Source organism: Propithecus coquereli, unplaced genomic scaffold (assembly GCF_000956105.1).
Source record: "Propithecus coquereli isolate 6110/MARCELLA unplaced genomic scaffold, Pcoq_1.0 Scaffold12, whole genome shotgun sequence".
Classification (NCBI taxonomy): Eukaryota; Metazoa; Chordata; class Mammalia; order Primates; family Indriidae; genus Propithecus; species Propithecus coquereli.
In genome coordinates, this window is record NW_012136080.1 from 9,177,875 (window position 1) to 9,194,528 (window position 16,654).

General features: G+C 39.7%; 1 protein-coding gene across 2 annotated transcripts in view; it reads left to right on the forward strand.

Annotated features, from left to right (window-relative positions):
• The window catches only part of ACPP (acid phosphatase, prostate), a 46,065-nt gene that overhangs the window by 19,729 nt on the left and 9,682 nt on the right, over positions 1–16,654 (forward strand). Inside the window, exons 5-10 of one of the 2 annotated variants that reach the window (XM_012664490.1) lie at positions 493–591; positions 4,030–4,122; positions 5,767–5,899; positions 10,633–10,715; positions 12,169–12,272; positions 15,806–15,975. In XM_012664490.1, the coding sequence (XP_012519944.1) occupies positions 493–591; positions 4,030–4,122; positions 5,767–5,899; positions 10,633–10,715; positions 12,169–12,272; positions 15,806–15,975 (682 nt within the window). Of the gene's footprint in view, positions 1–492; positions 592–4,029; positions 4,123–5,766; positions 5,900–10,632; positions 10,716–12,168; positions 12,273–15,805; positions 15,999–16,654 lie in introns of those variants that run through there. The other variant, XM_012664496.1, reaches the window with a different exon arrangement.

Genomic DNA, 16,654 nt, shown 5'->3' on the forward strand with positions numbered 1-16,654 from the left:
TTTAATATATACCGTTATTTTAAAAATCTGCAAATCTGCAAGAACGGAAGTCAATGAGCACTAAATTGATCTCTTAAGGTTCTTTCCAGAACCTCCAATTCATTTCTCCATCCTTGTGTGTGTGCACGTGCACATGTGCACACAGATGTGCACCCAGTGCTAGAAATGAAAGGGGTGGGAGGAAGCAAGGTAACAGTGATCATTCCCATGGAAAACCGAAAGTGTGAATGTTTACCAACAGCACAGCCCTGTTTAGGCAAGGTGATGAAAGAAAAATAAAAGTTTTCAGTTCTGAGTACATATCCTGCTATTTTAAGACCTAAGGATATTTGTCTCTTTCCCTTCAATTTTAAAATTTCCATTAAGCTCCAAACACATTTGAATCTTTTATTAAGGTTGCTTTGGACCTGATGAGGCTTAAAATATTGCTGCAACTTCGTAAGCAAAGTTCTCCTGACTAATAAATTTCTATGATCTTTCTTTTGTCCTCAGTTGCTATACCTGCCTTTCAGGAACTGCCCTCGTTTTCAAGAACTTGAGAGTGAGACTTTGAAATCAGAGGAATTCCAGAAGAGGCTGCATCCTTATAAGGTTAAAAAGTAATAGTATTTAGTGGTCTACATGAGCATGAGGGCCAAGACAAAGGATGAAGCTTTGGCTTCTTAAAAGTATGGGATGAATGTGTCTGTTGGTGGCTGGCTATATATAGCAAAGGGTTGGAATATTTAATGAGGGAAGTCATCCCTTCCTGATCCCCTTCTCTGTACAGGGGCCACAAACCAGTACAGAAGCCACTTGATTTCTAATCCTGTACCTATAGCCCTGAAAGGAACCAGGTGCAAGTGAGTGGCTGGATGAGAATAAATGCAAGTCTAAAATCACCCGCCTTATCACGGCTAAGGAACTGGGACTATTATCTTCATATACAAAGGATATTCTTTTTTGTTTCTATGTTTCTTTGTGAAATACACCCTTTCAGGACTATACAAAAGGAAGATATAATGATTTGTACTTTTAAAAATAATCTTTTTCATCATTAATACATTCATATGGTCCAAAAAATCGGAAAATATAAAAAAGGAATACAGTGGAAAATCTCTCAATGACCCCACAGGTAACCACTGGCATTATTTTCTTATGCAGTCTTCCAGTTTCTTTATGCATATACAAACAAATACAAATATATTCTGATAGTTTCCTCTTTTGTTACACAAAAATGGTATACTAATCACAGAGTTAGGTATCTTTGTGGGGTTTTTTTTCCCGCTTAACAAAATATCTTGGAAATATTTCTATATCTGTACATAAAGCATTTCCTTATTTTCTTTATTTTTTATAAAAGTGTAGTATTTGTATTTATGGACATACTATAATTTATTTAACCAGCCCCTATTGATGGAAAAGTGGGTCATTTCCGATCTTTTATTTTTACAATCTGTATAAATACTTTATACATCTAAATAATTTCTGTGGGATCTAATACATCTAATAATTTCTAAAGAATATCTGTGGGATAATATCCCAGAAGTAGACATTCTGGGTCGATTTGAAATACTATCAAATTACCCTCCAAAGAGGCTTTACCACTTTCTAGTCCTGTCTGCACTGCATGAGAGTGCCTGTTTCTCCACAGCTTTGCCAACAGTGTGTGGACAACTCTGGGGATATTTGCCAATCTGATAAGTGAAAAACGGTGTCATTAGAAGCACTATATCCTCTAAAATCAGGAATAGGACCAGGAAGCTCACTATCATCACTGTTATACAACATTGTACTCGGTACTTGCATGACGAATGAGCTTAGGTATCTTCATCTAGTTCAATGTTACTTGTGCTTCCTTTCACATCTCTTGTCTATTTTTCTTTTGGATTATTCGTTTTCTTTTTTCTGTAAGTTTTTTAGGAGCTTTTTCTATATATTTTAACATTTCTGTGATATGAATGATGGGGTTTTTTTGTTTGTTTGTTTGCCCATTGACTTTGCTTACGGTGTTCTTGCCGTACAGGGTTGTAAGTGTATCGATATATTTTTATACGGCTGCTGTAGTTCGAGTTATATTTAGAAAAGCCTCCCCCACTCCTGGGTTATAAAAGAGGTCTGCAATGCTTTCTTCTAATTCTACTACAGCTTCATTTCTACATTTATGTATTATTACATCCATTTACAGTTCATACCAGTGTTAGGTATGAGGTAGGTATCCTGCTTAAGTTTTTTCCCAGATTATCTAATTGCCCTATCACTATTTATTGAATGGCTCATCATTTCCTACTAATTTAAGCTATTACATATTAAAATTTTCATATATGTGGAGTCTATGTCTGGAATTTTTATTCTTCTCAATTGTTCTTACTAGCCAAAACCACAGTTTTAATTATTTTAAGATTTTATATGTTTTAATATCTAAAAGGTTGGCCATCCTTCATTGTGCTACTTTGTCTGAGTTTTCACAGCTATGTTTTAATTTTCTTTGTGAACTTTAGGATCAACTTGTCTAGTTCCAAAAATATGATTTTTTGATTTTTAGTGTTTTTATTAGGATCATATTAAATTTATAAATTTAAGTTTCTTTCAGATTTACAATATCTGCCAACAATAATGGTTTACCTCTAGTTTTCCAAAATTTATACCTCTGTTTTTTTCTTTTTGGCTTGTACTTACAGCACAACGTTACATGGCAGTGGTGGTAGTGGGTGTTCCTGTCTTATTCCCGATTTTAAAAGTTTTTTCCTATTAAGTATGCTGGCTTTTGAACCAGAAAAGAGATATTTTTATCAAGGGAGGAAGTATCCATCTTTCCTATTTTCTTGAGTGTTTCTTTAAATCAATATTGATTGTTTAATCATCTGAAAGATCTTTTTAACATTTTTCAATATAATCAAGTTATTTTTCTCCCTGGATCAATTACTATATTTAATTACATCCATAGATTTACTAATATTGAACAATCTTTACATTTCTCAAATCAAAACTCTTTCTTTTAATGTGACATTGAGTTATTTGCTAATATTAATATTTTAGTTAGGCCATTTGCATTGATATTTACAAGTGACATTGAACTATAGTTTTATTTTGAGGGCAATCTTTGTCAGTATCGATGTTATGCTTAATTCATAAAGTTTTCTTTCTTTTTCTCTGCTCCAGAACAGTTAAAATAGCATTAGAATAATTTACTCTTGAAAAGCTTGGTAGAATTCCTCCATGAAATCATCTGGTGCTAGAGCTTTTGTGTTTAGGGAGGTGGTAGCAGGAGCTCTTTAACAATTATTTCTATTTATTTTATGGAAATCTGTTGGAGTTAATATTGGAAAATTGTAGTTCCCTAGAAAATTTACCCATCAGACAGAAAATATCATCCAAAAGGCTTCTCAGAGATTGCTGCCAATTTCAGCAGTCAGCTGAACGTTGGTTCTTATTATTGTGACAATCCAAGAATAATACAGAACCTAATAAAATGTTGATATTCCCTCCAGATTTCATATTTATAGCCAGAGACCAGGTCCTGTTTCTGTTGTGTTTTCCTGGATGCTTCAGCCTGAGATATGCTTTTCCTTCTCACCTGGGACATTCCTTTACATATGAGTTATACCTCCCCTACATCTAAAAAGAATTTGAGGCAGTGCACTTCAATCCGATTCCAGCACAAACCAGGAACATGTGACAGTAAGCCAGCATTTATCTGCATTTTAAATGTAATAATGAGAAGTGATCGATTAGTGTGTATAAAATTTTTTGGGTTGGCATTATCCTAGCCAATATTACTGGTGGACTTTTTTGTGAAGAGCAGGGGCAAATTTGCCTCATATAGAACATTTGGCAACATCGAGACATTTGGGGTTACACAACTAGAAGATTAGGAATGCCACTGGCATTTAGTGGGTAGAGGGCCAGGATACTGCGAAATATTCTATATTACACAGGACAGCCCCCGCCAACATAGAATTATCCAGCCCAAAATATCAATAGTGCTGAAGTTGAGACACCCAACTACACCCAACGTGTAGAAATGTTTTGTCTCTGTTTGTGTTTCAGGATTTTATAGAAACCTTGCCAAAACTTTCAGGATTCCATAGCCAGGACCTTTTTGGAATTTGGAGTAAAATCTATGACCCCTTATATTGTGAGGTAAAAAATATATATATCTCTAAGGTTAACTTTTAATATCATTTTATTATTTATGTTTATTTTGAAACAGATAAATACATTTTCTTTCTCTTTTTTACGGATGTATTACTTATACTTCCTTTGACCTTGAAACATAATTTAAGACTTCCTTATATTAACTTGAAAATCCTGACTTCTCCTTTTTTCTCTCCATTATTTATGTTTTCATCCTTCAGAAAATTGCAAATAAAATTGTTTCGCTTCCATGTGTCACCGCTTATTTGTCTTGCAGTCACTCAAGAATGCTGGGCTCCTGTTGTAGGTTTAATGAAAAAAGCAATATTGTTATACAGTAACAGGGGAAAATATTACCAGGATTTGTGGGTATAGAAATAAGTAAGCCAACAGTAAGCCGGGCTATTGAAATTTGCTTATCAAGAAAGAACCCCTTCGTTGCTGTGCAATGCTTTTGTGGCTAGATAAATTATGGTTGTGTTTTTCAAGGCTACCTGGTGTTTTTTTCACTCACCATGCTCCACCTTCTGGCCAAAAAGAGAACTCTCTATTCCTTTTTTCCCAGCCCATTCACTAAATTCTGGGGCAAGATTCTGACCCCCCCCCCACCTGACTCATACCCACTTCTGATTTTGAAGTCACCATGGGAGTCTAGGGGGTGGTAATTACTTCTATAGCTCTGTCTCAATAACAGAGGACAGAGTTTGCACCTCTGTGATAAGAGTTAATTGACCCAACCACATGCTACTTCCCAGTGTTTTCCCTTTATCATCAACGATCTGTTTCAATGAAGATTTGTTGGCTTTATAAAAGACTCTTCAATGGAAACAAGAGCTCACATTTTAGTCCCAGTCTTGATTTTTTTTTTTTTTTTGTCCTTACTACAGTCTGATCTGAGCTATTCTGAAATGTGGCCGTGTTGTGTGATACTTCTTCATGTCTCTCTCACTTATTCTGTCCATAGGTCACTTTGCTTTGGTCTCCTCTTTCATGAACTCACTCTTCCTCTCTCTCTCAATCCTGACTTTGAAACTGGGGGACTCCTAAGCGACTCTTCCTAATGGGTAATAAATATTAGCCCAAGGTCTCTACCTGACCTGCTTGCAGTTACTCATCCATTTACAATACCGGGAACCTACTGTGTGTAACGTGCAGACTTTCCCCAAGAGTGAGTGAACAAGAAGTTGATGGAATGGACATATATTATTGAAGGCTCCAGAAATATATCGCCTTTTCTAACTGGCCTCTCAGGCAGGTCATTCAGCTTTTAAGAGGACATCATCTAACTGCGTCAGGTTTTATCTTTCCCAAAGGCTCAAGAAAGATTTCTAACCCTTTCCTAGAAGAATGAGGTACATTCTTGCCCTCCTGCACCCTTCCTCTGCGAAATATGAATCACCCGTTGACCCCGAGTTAAGCCAAATGCTATGGACTTGGTAGGAACAGACAAATTTGTTTCTCGAAATTTTACTTCTGAAAATCAATACCACTGCTTATCACAATATAAAGTCTTCTTAGAAAGAAATGGCAGGACAAGAAAGACTGGCCCTGATAGTTCTTGTGGGATAACAGAAAATGTTTTAAATGAACAAATAAAGCAGTCAAAAATAAAAATACACATATAATTTTCTTCCTTTTTCTTTGCCACAGAGTGTTCACAATTTCACTTTACCCACCTGGGCCACCGAGGACACCATAACTAAGTTGAGAGAATTATCAGAATTGTCACTCCTGTCCCTCTATGGAATTCACAAGCAGAAAGAGAAATCTAGACTCCAGGGGGGTGAGTATTAAAAAAATGAGAGGAGCATATTGGATCTGTGTTTGGACGATCTGGGTCTGAGTACCTGTCCTCCCACTAATCAGCTGGGTGACCTCAGACAGGCCACTTACTCAACAGCTCCCACTCTGCACAATGGGAATAATAATGATACCTACCTCACAGATAAGATTAAAATGAATGTATATATTCAAAGGGCCTAGGACAAACGGTACCTTGTACACAATATACTGTCAATGAACATTGTGTTTTACTATAATCATCAATATTGTCCACTCTGGGCCTTAGTTTTCCCATCTGGAAAACAAAAGCTTTGGGCTAAAGCTAAATTATCCTTTCCATACCTTCCAGATCAAAGAATGAAGGATTTGTGTCTGGTGGCCTATAGGATAACTTTCTCAAGTGGGAGGTAGGATAAAAATGGCCTGTTTTCCTGAAACCCTGGGTGGTGGCCATTGTTTAAGTTGATAAAACAGGTTTTTCAGGTTAATTATGCTCTGCAAATTAATATATATTGCAATGGACAAGTTTGTGACACAGCTTAAATTTTCCATTAGTGTTGAAAGATATTGAGATTTATTTATCAGTGATGCCTCTTCTTGGTTAGAATTGGCCCTTCAGAGATAGGACACTCTGCCATAATGAAGGTGACCCAGGCAAGAGAATGCTGGGTCCTTATAATCAGGATAAGTGGGTGGAAGACAAAAGCTAGGACCATGCAGGGCAGAGGTAGATGCTGGAGGCTGCGAGGGCAGCTGGGTGGGCAGGCCAAGATGCCAAATGGGGTGTTAGGCTCAGATGTGGTTAATGTAGGTGTTACTGAGCCCTCCTGAATAAGGGGTCAGGCTCCTTCTCAGTGCAGAGATTCAGGCAGCCACTCCCAGTAGATTATAGATGACGTGCAAATAAAAATTATTTGCTCTTCCAAACCTTAGTACTAAGCTGCTAGTACAACATGTTGTTACAGAATACCAAAGACCATGTTGGAAACAACTATAAAGTTCTTGAAGAAACAGCCAATGGAGACAAAGGAAAATTGTTTAAATAGCAACCTGTTCTTAATCAAAACTATCCTATTGACTAATAAAGAATCTACATAATTCTTAAAAAAAAAAACAAAAAAAAAAAACTAAGGATAAAAAGCAAGAGAATGTCCAACATGTCAGGTTGACATATGAAGAAAGTCCAAGCCACAGGAGATTTTCCAAGTCAGGTTGACACATATTTGTAGACATTTTGAAGAGATTAAGACAATCACATCAGGATTCCAGCCATTACCAGACCCTATTCACCATGGGATCAGGACAAGCCCATCAGAATCCCAAGAGAATGCTACAAGCAAAGCATACTGGGGGCTGGACCAGGCTGGGAGGATGTTCACTCAGGGTTGCATAACTAGAGAAAGAATTCAAACCACTGACCAGAAGAGGAGTCAATTAAAGCTAGAAAGGCAGGGCTGCATGTCAGGTATATGGAGTGAGGCAAGAGTGACCAGGAGAACATCTCATGAGGTATGAAACCAGGAGGATCAGGAGCAAATTCATGTGAGATGAACAGAGTAGGTTGGGGCACAAAATTTAAGATGGTGGCCATTGATGACATGCAGATGTTGCAGACCTGCTGCTAAAGGAGTCCTGGCTATACAGCACAGAGGCAGACTCTGTGCACAGCCTTACACCATATTAAGGGCACGAGCAACAAGACCCAGCCCTTGAGGAAGGCAGAGCATCCAGAGAGGAGTCTTAGATGGAACCTGCAGTGTTGGAAAAATTACGAGACAGGACACAGACTGTGTGTAGGGGCAGAGCCCAGGAAGAAACTCCATCTTATGTGCTTAACAACCAAAGATGCAGAGGGTGCCTTGTTGGCCACATAAACAAGCACCAGGCCTCATTTCTGGCCTGCCAGGTGCCAGCAGTATGACTCAGTCCCAAGCCCCATCAGATGGTGGAGGTTAGACTCTTGATTTATTTCTTCCGACTCAATCATGGTAGATTAGGAATTTGGCCCCTTACTACTCAAAGTGCAGTTCATCGTCCAACAACATCGGCATCACCTAGGAGCTGGCCAGAAATGCAGAATCTCAGGCTCCACCCCAAACCAGTTGAATCAGAATCTGCATTTTAATAAAATCCCAACTTGCTTTATATCAGACAGGAGTTGACAGTAGACTAATAATTGATGCAGGAGTATCAATACATGAATTTTAAAAATGGAGTTTATCTTAGAAACTTGCTCATGTTTCTTCCTTCCCCCCACCCCCCTTGGCTACTGGAAGATTGCATTTGGGAGAAGCCAGTTCCCCTCTCTGGATCTCAGTTTCCCCATCTGATGAGGGGATTAAACTAGATTCTGTCTTAAGAGTCCTTCCCTGAGATGTACTCTGGTCTTGGATGCTGCAGGCTGGCACTGGTGTATACGCACCTATCCTACTTTCTGGAGGAAATCCCAGTGCCATTGACAAGCCAAGAAATGTTTCCCTGTGTGGTTCTGCCAAAACATAAGCTCAGACTATTGTTCACATCTGGCTAGGCAAGAGAGTTTTGTCAACTACTCGCTTGTTGAATGATGAAGCAGCTGAACAAGGTCCTGCATAGAAACATGCATTGTCTGGCATAACGCAGCAACATCGGGACTGTGACCAGCATTTTCTGACCTTTGCCAGGACTTTCATTCTGTCATTTAGTTTCAGGGGTGACACGTTCAGTAAGGTACACACACATGCACACACCAAAAAAAACCCTTAAGGTTAGATTAAGATTATATGGCTGGTCACATCAGTTAAGAGTCCTCTTCTTGGTCTAGGCCAGGAATTGGCAAACTACTGCCTGTAGACCAAATCCAGCCCACTATTTGGTTTTGTAAATAAAGTTTTATTGATACACAGTCACACTCATATTTCATTAAGTCACGCACATAATTCATTTATGCATTAGTTATGGCTGCCTTCATGCCACCACCACAGAGTTGAATAGTTGCAACAAACCTTATGGTCCACAAAGCCTAAAACATTTACCATCTAGCCTTTTACAGAAAAAGTTTACCACCCTCTGCTGCAGCCCAGGAGTGAAGGAAATGAAGTTTATGCAATGATATTTTGTCTAGTTTATGCAGATTTAATAAAGGATGAGCAGGGAACTTAGAAGCTAGCTTTATGTTACAGGGTGGTCTAATGATAATGAGTAAGGTTTTGACATGCTAGATTCAAAGCCCAGCTTTTCTGCTTATAAGTTGTATAATTTTAGACAGTTGCTGAGCCTCTCTGAGCCTCAGTTTCCCCCTATAAAATAGAATATTGACATGCTAAAGCCTGGGGATAATTGGATAGTCACCCCTAGTTACTCCTGGGACAAGAGTATAATTGTCACAGAGCCAAGAACAGGCATCATGTTCATTATCAAGGCTACAACCTGCCAAAAATGCACCTGCTGACAAAGGGCAAGTTGCTGATTTCGAGAGGCTGTCATGCCTTTCAGAGACTTGGCTATAGAGTTTAGTACCAACATGGCATGATGATCAAGCCATGGGCAACCCTCTGTGAGATGGAGGGATCTAGACCTGTTACAGATGCAGCATCTAGCTTCTTCCATTCACAGTTAAGGAAATTCTATCATCTACAGAAGGAACAGACAACCTACCTCCTTAATTAATCCTTTATTGTACTTACTGGTATACAGACCTGTCTCTTCTTACTATTTTATAAGCTTTTTGAGGACAGGGACCATGTCCGATTCACCTAGGACAGTATCTGGCCCACCATAGCTGCTGAGTTTGTGTTTGCTGAGTGAAGCACAGAGCCTGGGATTATAGTCAGTCTGTTAACAACAATGCCCTGCTCATCACAAAACACACACACACACACACACACACCCCACTGGTCATTCTCAAGCCAGGAGAACACGTGCATAGTAGAGAGACCAACAGACAGAGACACCAGGAGATGGTTGTGGAAGTCCCTGAGGCAACATGTCCTCATAACAGAATCTGGCACGACAAGGTGCCCCACAGTCTTCGGTGTCTGCAAACAGGGTGGAGACTGGGAGCTGTGCATCGGCTTTGCACCACCTCAGGAGGAACAGCAGTCAGGTTTTTGGGAGAGAAAAGGTTTCCTCTACTGAAGACAGAACCTCAGGAAGAAGCTAAAGATGATGGTTGCCCCCAAGTAGGGACACCCGAGGTAACGTAGAGAAATGGTCCACAGAAAACAGTCCATGACCTGCATAAACATCTAGAGAGCTGCCTTCACCCGCAGCCTCCGCAGATCTGACTGCCAGAGAGTGGAAGCAAGAGGGTGAGGACAGACAGGTGTCCGCCGTGCGGTCATTCAGGTCTGCTCTGGAGAAGAGCACTGGCTAACTGCTGTCTTGTATGATCTGAAAAAGCCATCCGGAATTCCTGCCAAGCTTATCGTCCCCCTAGCCTGAGCTCTCACAAACCTGGCACAGCAGTCCCGGTGTGCCAGTGCAGCTCTCCTCACCCTGCTGGGCGAGTCGCTTAATGTCTCTGGGCTTCAGATTCCCCGCCTATAAATGAGGGATAAGACAGACTTAGGATTTAGTAAAAAAATGTGTGTAAACCACACTACCTAGCACACAGCAGGCACCTAACCAAAATTAGGGGCTTACCTCTCCAGTCATGGCAGGGAGAGTCCCCAGCTAAGAATTGACAAAAAGCCCATGAACTAAAATATAAGCCTATGTCTGGTTCCACTTCATTGTTGATCAATCTTCTTTAAGGTGTCCTGGTCAATGAAATCCTCAATCACATGAAGAGTGTAACCCAGGCATCAAGCTACAGAAAACTTATCATGTATTCTGCAGTAAGTATTTCTGTCTCCATTTAACATCCATTTGTTCAAGTGTGTAATCTCTCAGAGCATGGGGCCGCATCTTCATCTCACCCCGAAGAGGGTAGGCACCTGCGCAGAGCTTTTAGGATTAAATGCATCGTTCTGGCCTTTGAGGAATTTATAATCTGATACTGACAAGACAAATAAACATATAAACACCACACAAAGCAATATGGAAATGCCATACAATCAAGTGTCCTAGTGCCTCAGAAAAGGTAGCCACCTCTTCTGTTCTAGGAGGATAAGAAGAGAAGCAGGAAGGCTTCCTGGAAGAGGCAGCACATGCAACACATTGTGATGGAGGTGTTAGTAAGTGTCTCCTCACCAGTGTGTAGGGAATATAAAGGGAATTATTAGGATAGAGGTGAAAGGCCTGGAACATTATATGGAGAAGTTGGTACCAAATTAGTAAATGTTAACTGTGCTGCCCAGTACTTAGTGGCAGTTTACTTTTTAACGATTTATAAAGTAATTATGATAAAAATAGAATGAAAAATTAAGTCTCTCAGTTACACTAGCCACATTTTAACTGCTCAATAGCCACATACAGCCAGCAGCTACTAAATTGGACAATACAGATATACAACATTTCCATCATCATAGAAAGTTTTACTAGACAGCCCTAATATGGAGTCTCAGAAGTTTGAGCTGGAAGGCAGCTGAAGGACCATCTTGTTCTGCTGCTGCTTTGGTTAATGTGGGGAGCAGCAAGGAAGCAGGGGAATACCCCTGCAGTGTTTGCTCAGGGAAGGCAGGGCAGGGCTGATGGGACAGGAACAGCATTTCAGAAGTTAATCCCTCTTGTAGAATGACTGGATGTTGGGAACAGGATATAGTGTAGAAAGCCTTTGTAATGTAGAAAAATGGGGATGAGGCCTAAAACTAGGGCAGCGACAGGACAGGAGAAGAGGTAAGTGGGTTATAAGGAGAGCTGAGTGTACTTTATCCCCCCTAAACATTTATAACCTCATATACTCTTCCACAACTTTGAATCACAGTTGATGCTAATCTATAGGAAAATATAATGTAGCATTAATGTGTTCCAAAATATTTTAAAATTCAATGAAAATCAATGAAACAAGCTAAAGAAAAGATAGGCTCTATTGAGAAAAGGCACAGGACTTATAATCAGAAAGCTTAGTTCAAATTTACTTTCCTCCATTTGAGGGTTATATGACATTAAGCAAGTTACTTCTCTGGGTTTGAGGTTTACTATCTTTTAAGTAGAAATAATAATATTTATGTAAATTTCATTGCCTAGAACACAGAAGATGTTCTTTTCCTCTCTACTTATTAAGTCATTGGGGGGTGTGGGAAATTTGATTGAATCAGAAACCATCATGGTGTTCTACAAGTACTAAACACTTACTGAATGTAAATTTGAACCAGAGATAAAGAAAATGACTTGCTTCGATCTCTGCAGCATGACACTACTGTGAGCGGCCTACAGATGGCGCTAGATGTTTACAACGGAATGCTTCCTCCCTACGCTTCCTGCCACTTTATGGAATTGTACCTTGACAAGGGGTAAGTGTCTAAGTGCTTCACAAAATCAGTATCTCTGGACCCCAGGTTTTGTTATTGTTGTTGTTGACTTAAGGGTTATTGTGTCTGTCTTTGGTTTGGTTTTATATTCAGAGGGAAAAATGGTGGTAAGTAACAGTATCTTTGCTAGTCATGGCTCTTTTTTCTTTGTTTTCATGAAGACTTTTATTGGAAAATAGTGTGCATACACAGTAGATAAAAAATTGAAGAGATCTACCCTAAGTGATAGAAATTACATTTTTTAAACAAATTAAGGTATTCTAGGAAGTATGCACACATTGTTCTCTTGGAAAACACAGGTCGATAGATGGCAAGAGAAAAATTAAAGTTCTTGATGGTTATATAATAATATTCTTTCAATTAAAGATTTCAAATGTATCTATTCACTTTCTGGTGATTTATATCCACCCATCAAGATTCTTAAAGTACAACTTCTGACTGGTGTTTACCTCTTTGCGACCCGGTATGGCCTTCCCCAGCTGATCATGGCTTAGTTTGAACCCATCGGGATGGTTAAAGTTAGAGTGGCCAGATTTCCCAGTTTACCCAGAACTGAGGGGGTCCTTGAAACATGTGAGTTTCATTGTTAAAATTTAGAATGTTCTGGGAAAACTGGAAAGAGTAGATATTACCATAGCCAAGATTATACCAAAAACGTGTACCTGCTGTGACAATGGCATTCTCATTGGGAGGAGAAGGAGGAGGTGTTTTGGGCAAGTTACCAGAGTCCATAGGATATTTTTGGTGGAATAAGAGCAAGGAAGGGGCCACATTAAAGCAGTGACCCCAGAGTTTTGTTCTAGGCTTGGCCGGGGAGATATATTTCACCCTTCCCTCAAGGCATCCACAGTAGCTGCACAGCAGCCCGACTGCATTTACATAGGGCCCTGTGCTCAGAAGAGCCCATGCTTATTTTAATGATCTGCTGTTGCCATCTTGAAATTCTAAAAAATTTTTAAACAAGGGGTCCTGCATTTCGTTTTGCAAATTTTATAGTCTTGAATGTAGTTTTCTCATCCTCCGAATTTATAGAGTAGAAAAGTAACAGCACAGAGACCTCATTCTAAATCAATATCTTCACTGCTTACAAAGAAAGTGGGTCCTGCACAGTTAGGGAAGTGTAGGTAGACCCTTTATAGGACCTCTAACTGGGTGCCAGGCATAATGAGGTAGAACTAAAATGTGATCTTAGCTAACCTTGTTCTCAAATATTTAGAGTCAGAATGGAGAGAGAAGATCCACAAAATGGAGACTAGCTAAATATAGCATAAAATGGGAACGAGAGGACTAGAGACATAAAGTGTTGTCTTACAACAAGCCCTGCACAAGTCTGCCCCTTTGAAGGCCAGCTCTGGACACAGAGCTAATCGGCCCAGCCAAAATTCCAGGATCAGCTCTAGGAGCAGGCCCCATCCCTTCAGGAGAAAGATAAGAGAAGCTACTGACTTTACTCAGACTTTACTCTCTGGTTTCTGCACCTCCGTGGTCTGGAGCTTGCTTTATAAGGGTATGGCAGCATTTTCTCCCACTGAATTGCTTTCTCTCACTACTTTGAATAAATCCATGTTATGAATCAAGTATAGCGTAGGATATTTTTTCAACTGAGACACATCGACATACAGAAAAAAAAAATTAGCCAAGAGCTACATATAGGTCAAATCAAGTTTATTGTTATATTGAGATGTTTTTATTTGGTACTCCACAGAAATATCAAAGGTTAAACTTGATTGCTTTTAAATTAGGAACAAGGAGGTTTCAAGTTACCAAATACTATCTGTGCCTCCTTGTTAGGTGATTCTGACTGTGAGGTAATACCACATTTTCCCTATGAGACAATAAGGCGGGAGACAGGGAGAATGTTTTAGACTTTCAACTATCTTAAATATATAAACTGTTCAGGTAGCCACATATATACTTAAAAGGTTTAATTTTTAGTTAGGTACATAAATTTAAAACCACAGACCATATAAAATAATTAAATTGAAAAATATTGCTTTTTTCCATTTTCACATTTTATGAAGCAATTTTATCCAAACTCTGTATTCATCTTTAGCTTGTGTCTTTATCACTAGATTCAATTTTGAGTCCCCTAAAACAGTTTTCCAAATATATTAACTAGTAAGGGTGATTTTGACTTCTGTACAAATGAACCTCAAATTCTCGGAGGCTCAGCCCAATGGAAATTAATTTCTCCCTAAGCTAATCGTCCAATGCAGGTGTTCCTGGTTAATAGGAAGTGAACTCACCCAAATGTGACTCACGTGTGCTAGTTCAGGCACCCAGGGCTCCCTCTTTTGGGCCTACAGTTTCAAGAGTGCTGTGCTCATCTGCAGGCAGCTTATAGAAAGGAATGAAAGAGTGGAGAAGGCAACCTGGTATCAACAACTTCAGACCAAAAGAAAACATATCATTTCTGCTTACATTCTACTAATTTAAATTAGTGACTTGGTCCTACCGAGGTGAAAGAGTCTGGAAATATAGTCACTTCTGAGCCATAACTCTATTCTATGGAAAGCAAATCAAAAATTTTGATGTACTATTGGTCATCTAGGCCAATCATCGTGAGATAGAAGATACACCATCAAGGGAAAATTTATTCCAGGATACAAATACTCATTCATATAATATTAGGAAAGTTTTTAAAAACATTTTATAAGTGAATATTTTCAGTTACTATCTTTATATGGCTTTTTAAAGTGATATTTTAAAAGACTTGTTTATAACAACACCCAAAATTTGCAATTGTGAAGTTACTACTCCAAGAAGGGTCACTAAATTCTACTTAAATTTCTCTCCTGCCTCTCTAATCAGCAAATGACTTCCATAAGCAACTCATACTAGTTTTACTGAGGTTAGTTTAGGCCATTGGACCTTCCCCAAACAGTACTTGGTTTGGGGAAATAAAGTACTGAGAGAGCCCTTCTTAGTATGACACAATGTAAGAACTTGAAGATTGACCCACTCCCTGTTTCTGAGGGATACTTTTTGATAAAGCCTTGTGGTATATTCTACGATAGCACATATGTTATATATTATTCAGTTACATGTTTATGGCCTAGTTTAGGAGAGGGGAGATATATCCAGGGGAAGGACTGAAAGAAATATTGAGAGAGGCAAAGAGGAAAAAAAGGAAGGAGCAAAGTTGAAAAGAAGAGAATAGGAGAAGGAAAAATCCAATGCCTCCACCTGCCCCCACTTCTTATTCAAAGGCTCATCAAGGTCCCACCTGCTCCCCCAGCCACCGCCTCTCACCTCCTCCTCTGATTAAGCATCCCGGTCTCTACCGCCTATGCCCCTGTTCATCTAACAAATCAGCCCTCCCATTTCCACCTTGCAAATCTGTCCCACCTGCCGCAATCTCCACATTCCCACACGTAAATTGGCTAAAATCTCGTTCCCATAAGTTTTTCCACTACTCCATCACCTGACATGTTACAGTCCAGGTGGAAAGAAATTCAGTGGCAGTTCAACAATACAGAACTAACAGAGCTCTCCCATCCGCCTTTCTCCCCCAGGCAGTACATGATAGAGATGTACTACCGGAACGAGACACAGCACGAGCCGCATCCTCTCACGCTACCAGGCTGCACCCATAGCTGTCCTCTGGAGAAGTTTGCTGAGCTGGTTGCCCCCGTGATCCCTCAAGACTGGTCTGCGGAGTGTATGATCACAAGCGATCACCAAGGTACCAAGGACATTACAGATTAGCGTGCACAGAGATCTCCACAGAGAGAGCAGATGCCCTAGAATGTAAACCCCTAGCTTTGAGGAAAATGGGTTTTGGGTGATAATTGTGTGTTTCAGGGACCCTCAAGTTCAGGCAACTCCTATTTCTCTACCTGGCCCTGCCCCCGCTTGTCATAAAATTTAACTTATTTTTTTTCAGTGTTAATATAAAAGGGCATCAATGCCAAAATATAATCAGAAATAAAACTTAGGTCAGAGTTCATGGGGCTGCCATGTGCTATATGATTGGCCACCCAGGACTTTTTGTTATTTGAGGACTCCCAGATTTTACTGGAGCAGCCTGTTCCTTAAATGCCTGAAGTGGGATAGATTTCAAACAACACCCACAATCTAGGGTGGGAGCAAGGGAGGGAAGATGTTAATCATAGGCTCCTGGGCAAAGGAGCAACTTACCCATCAGTTCCAGCCTTCTCTCAAGGAGAGGCAAAGAAATAAGGCACAGTGGAGACATCTGGAGAAATATTCTCCACTGGGAACATGGTAGTATCTGTTTTTTATATTTATGTGAAAACAATATTAGGCAGCAGAGCTGAAAAACAAAAGCCTCTTTGTGTCCTTTGGCCCTGGAACATTCACGTTCCTTTTAAAGAAACAAAAATCAAACTTTCCAGGAAGAT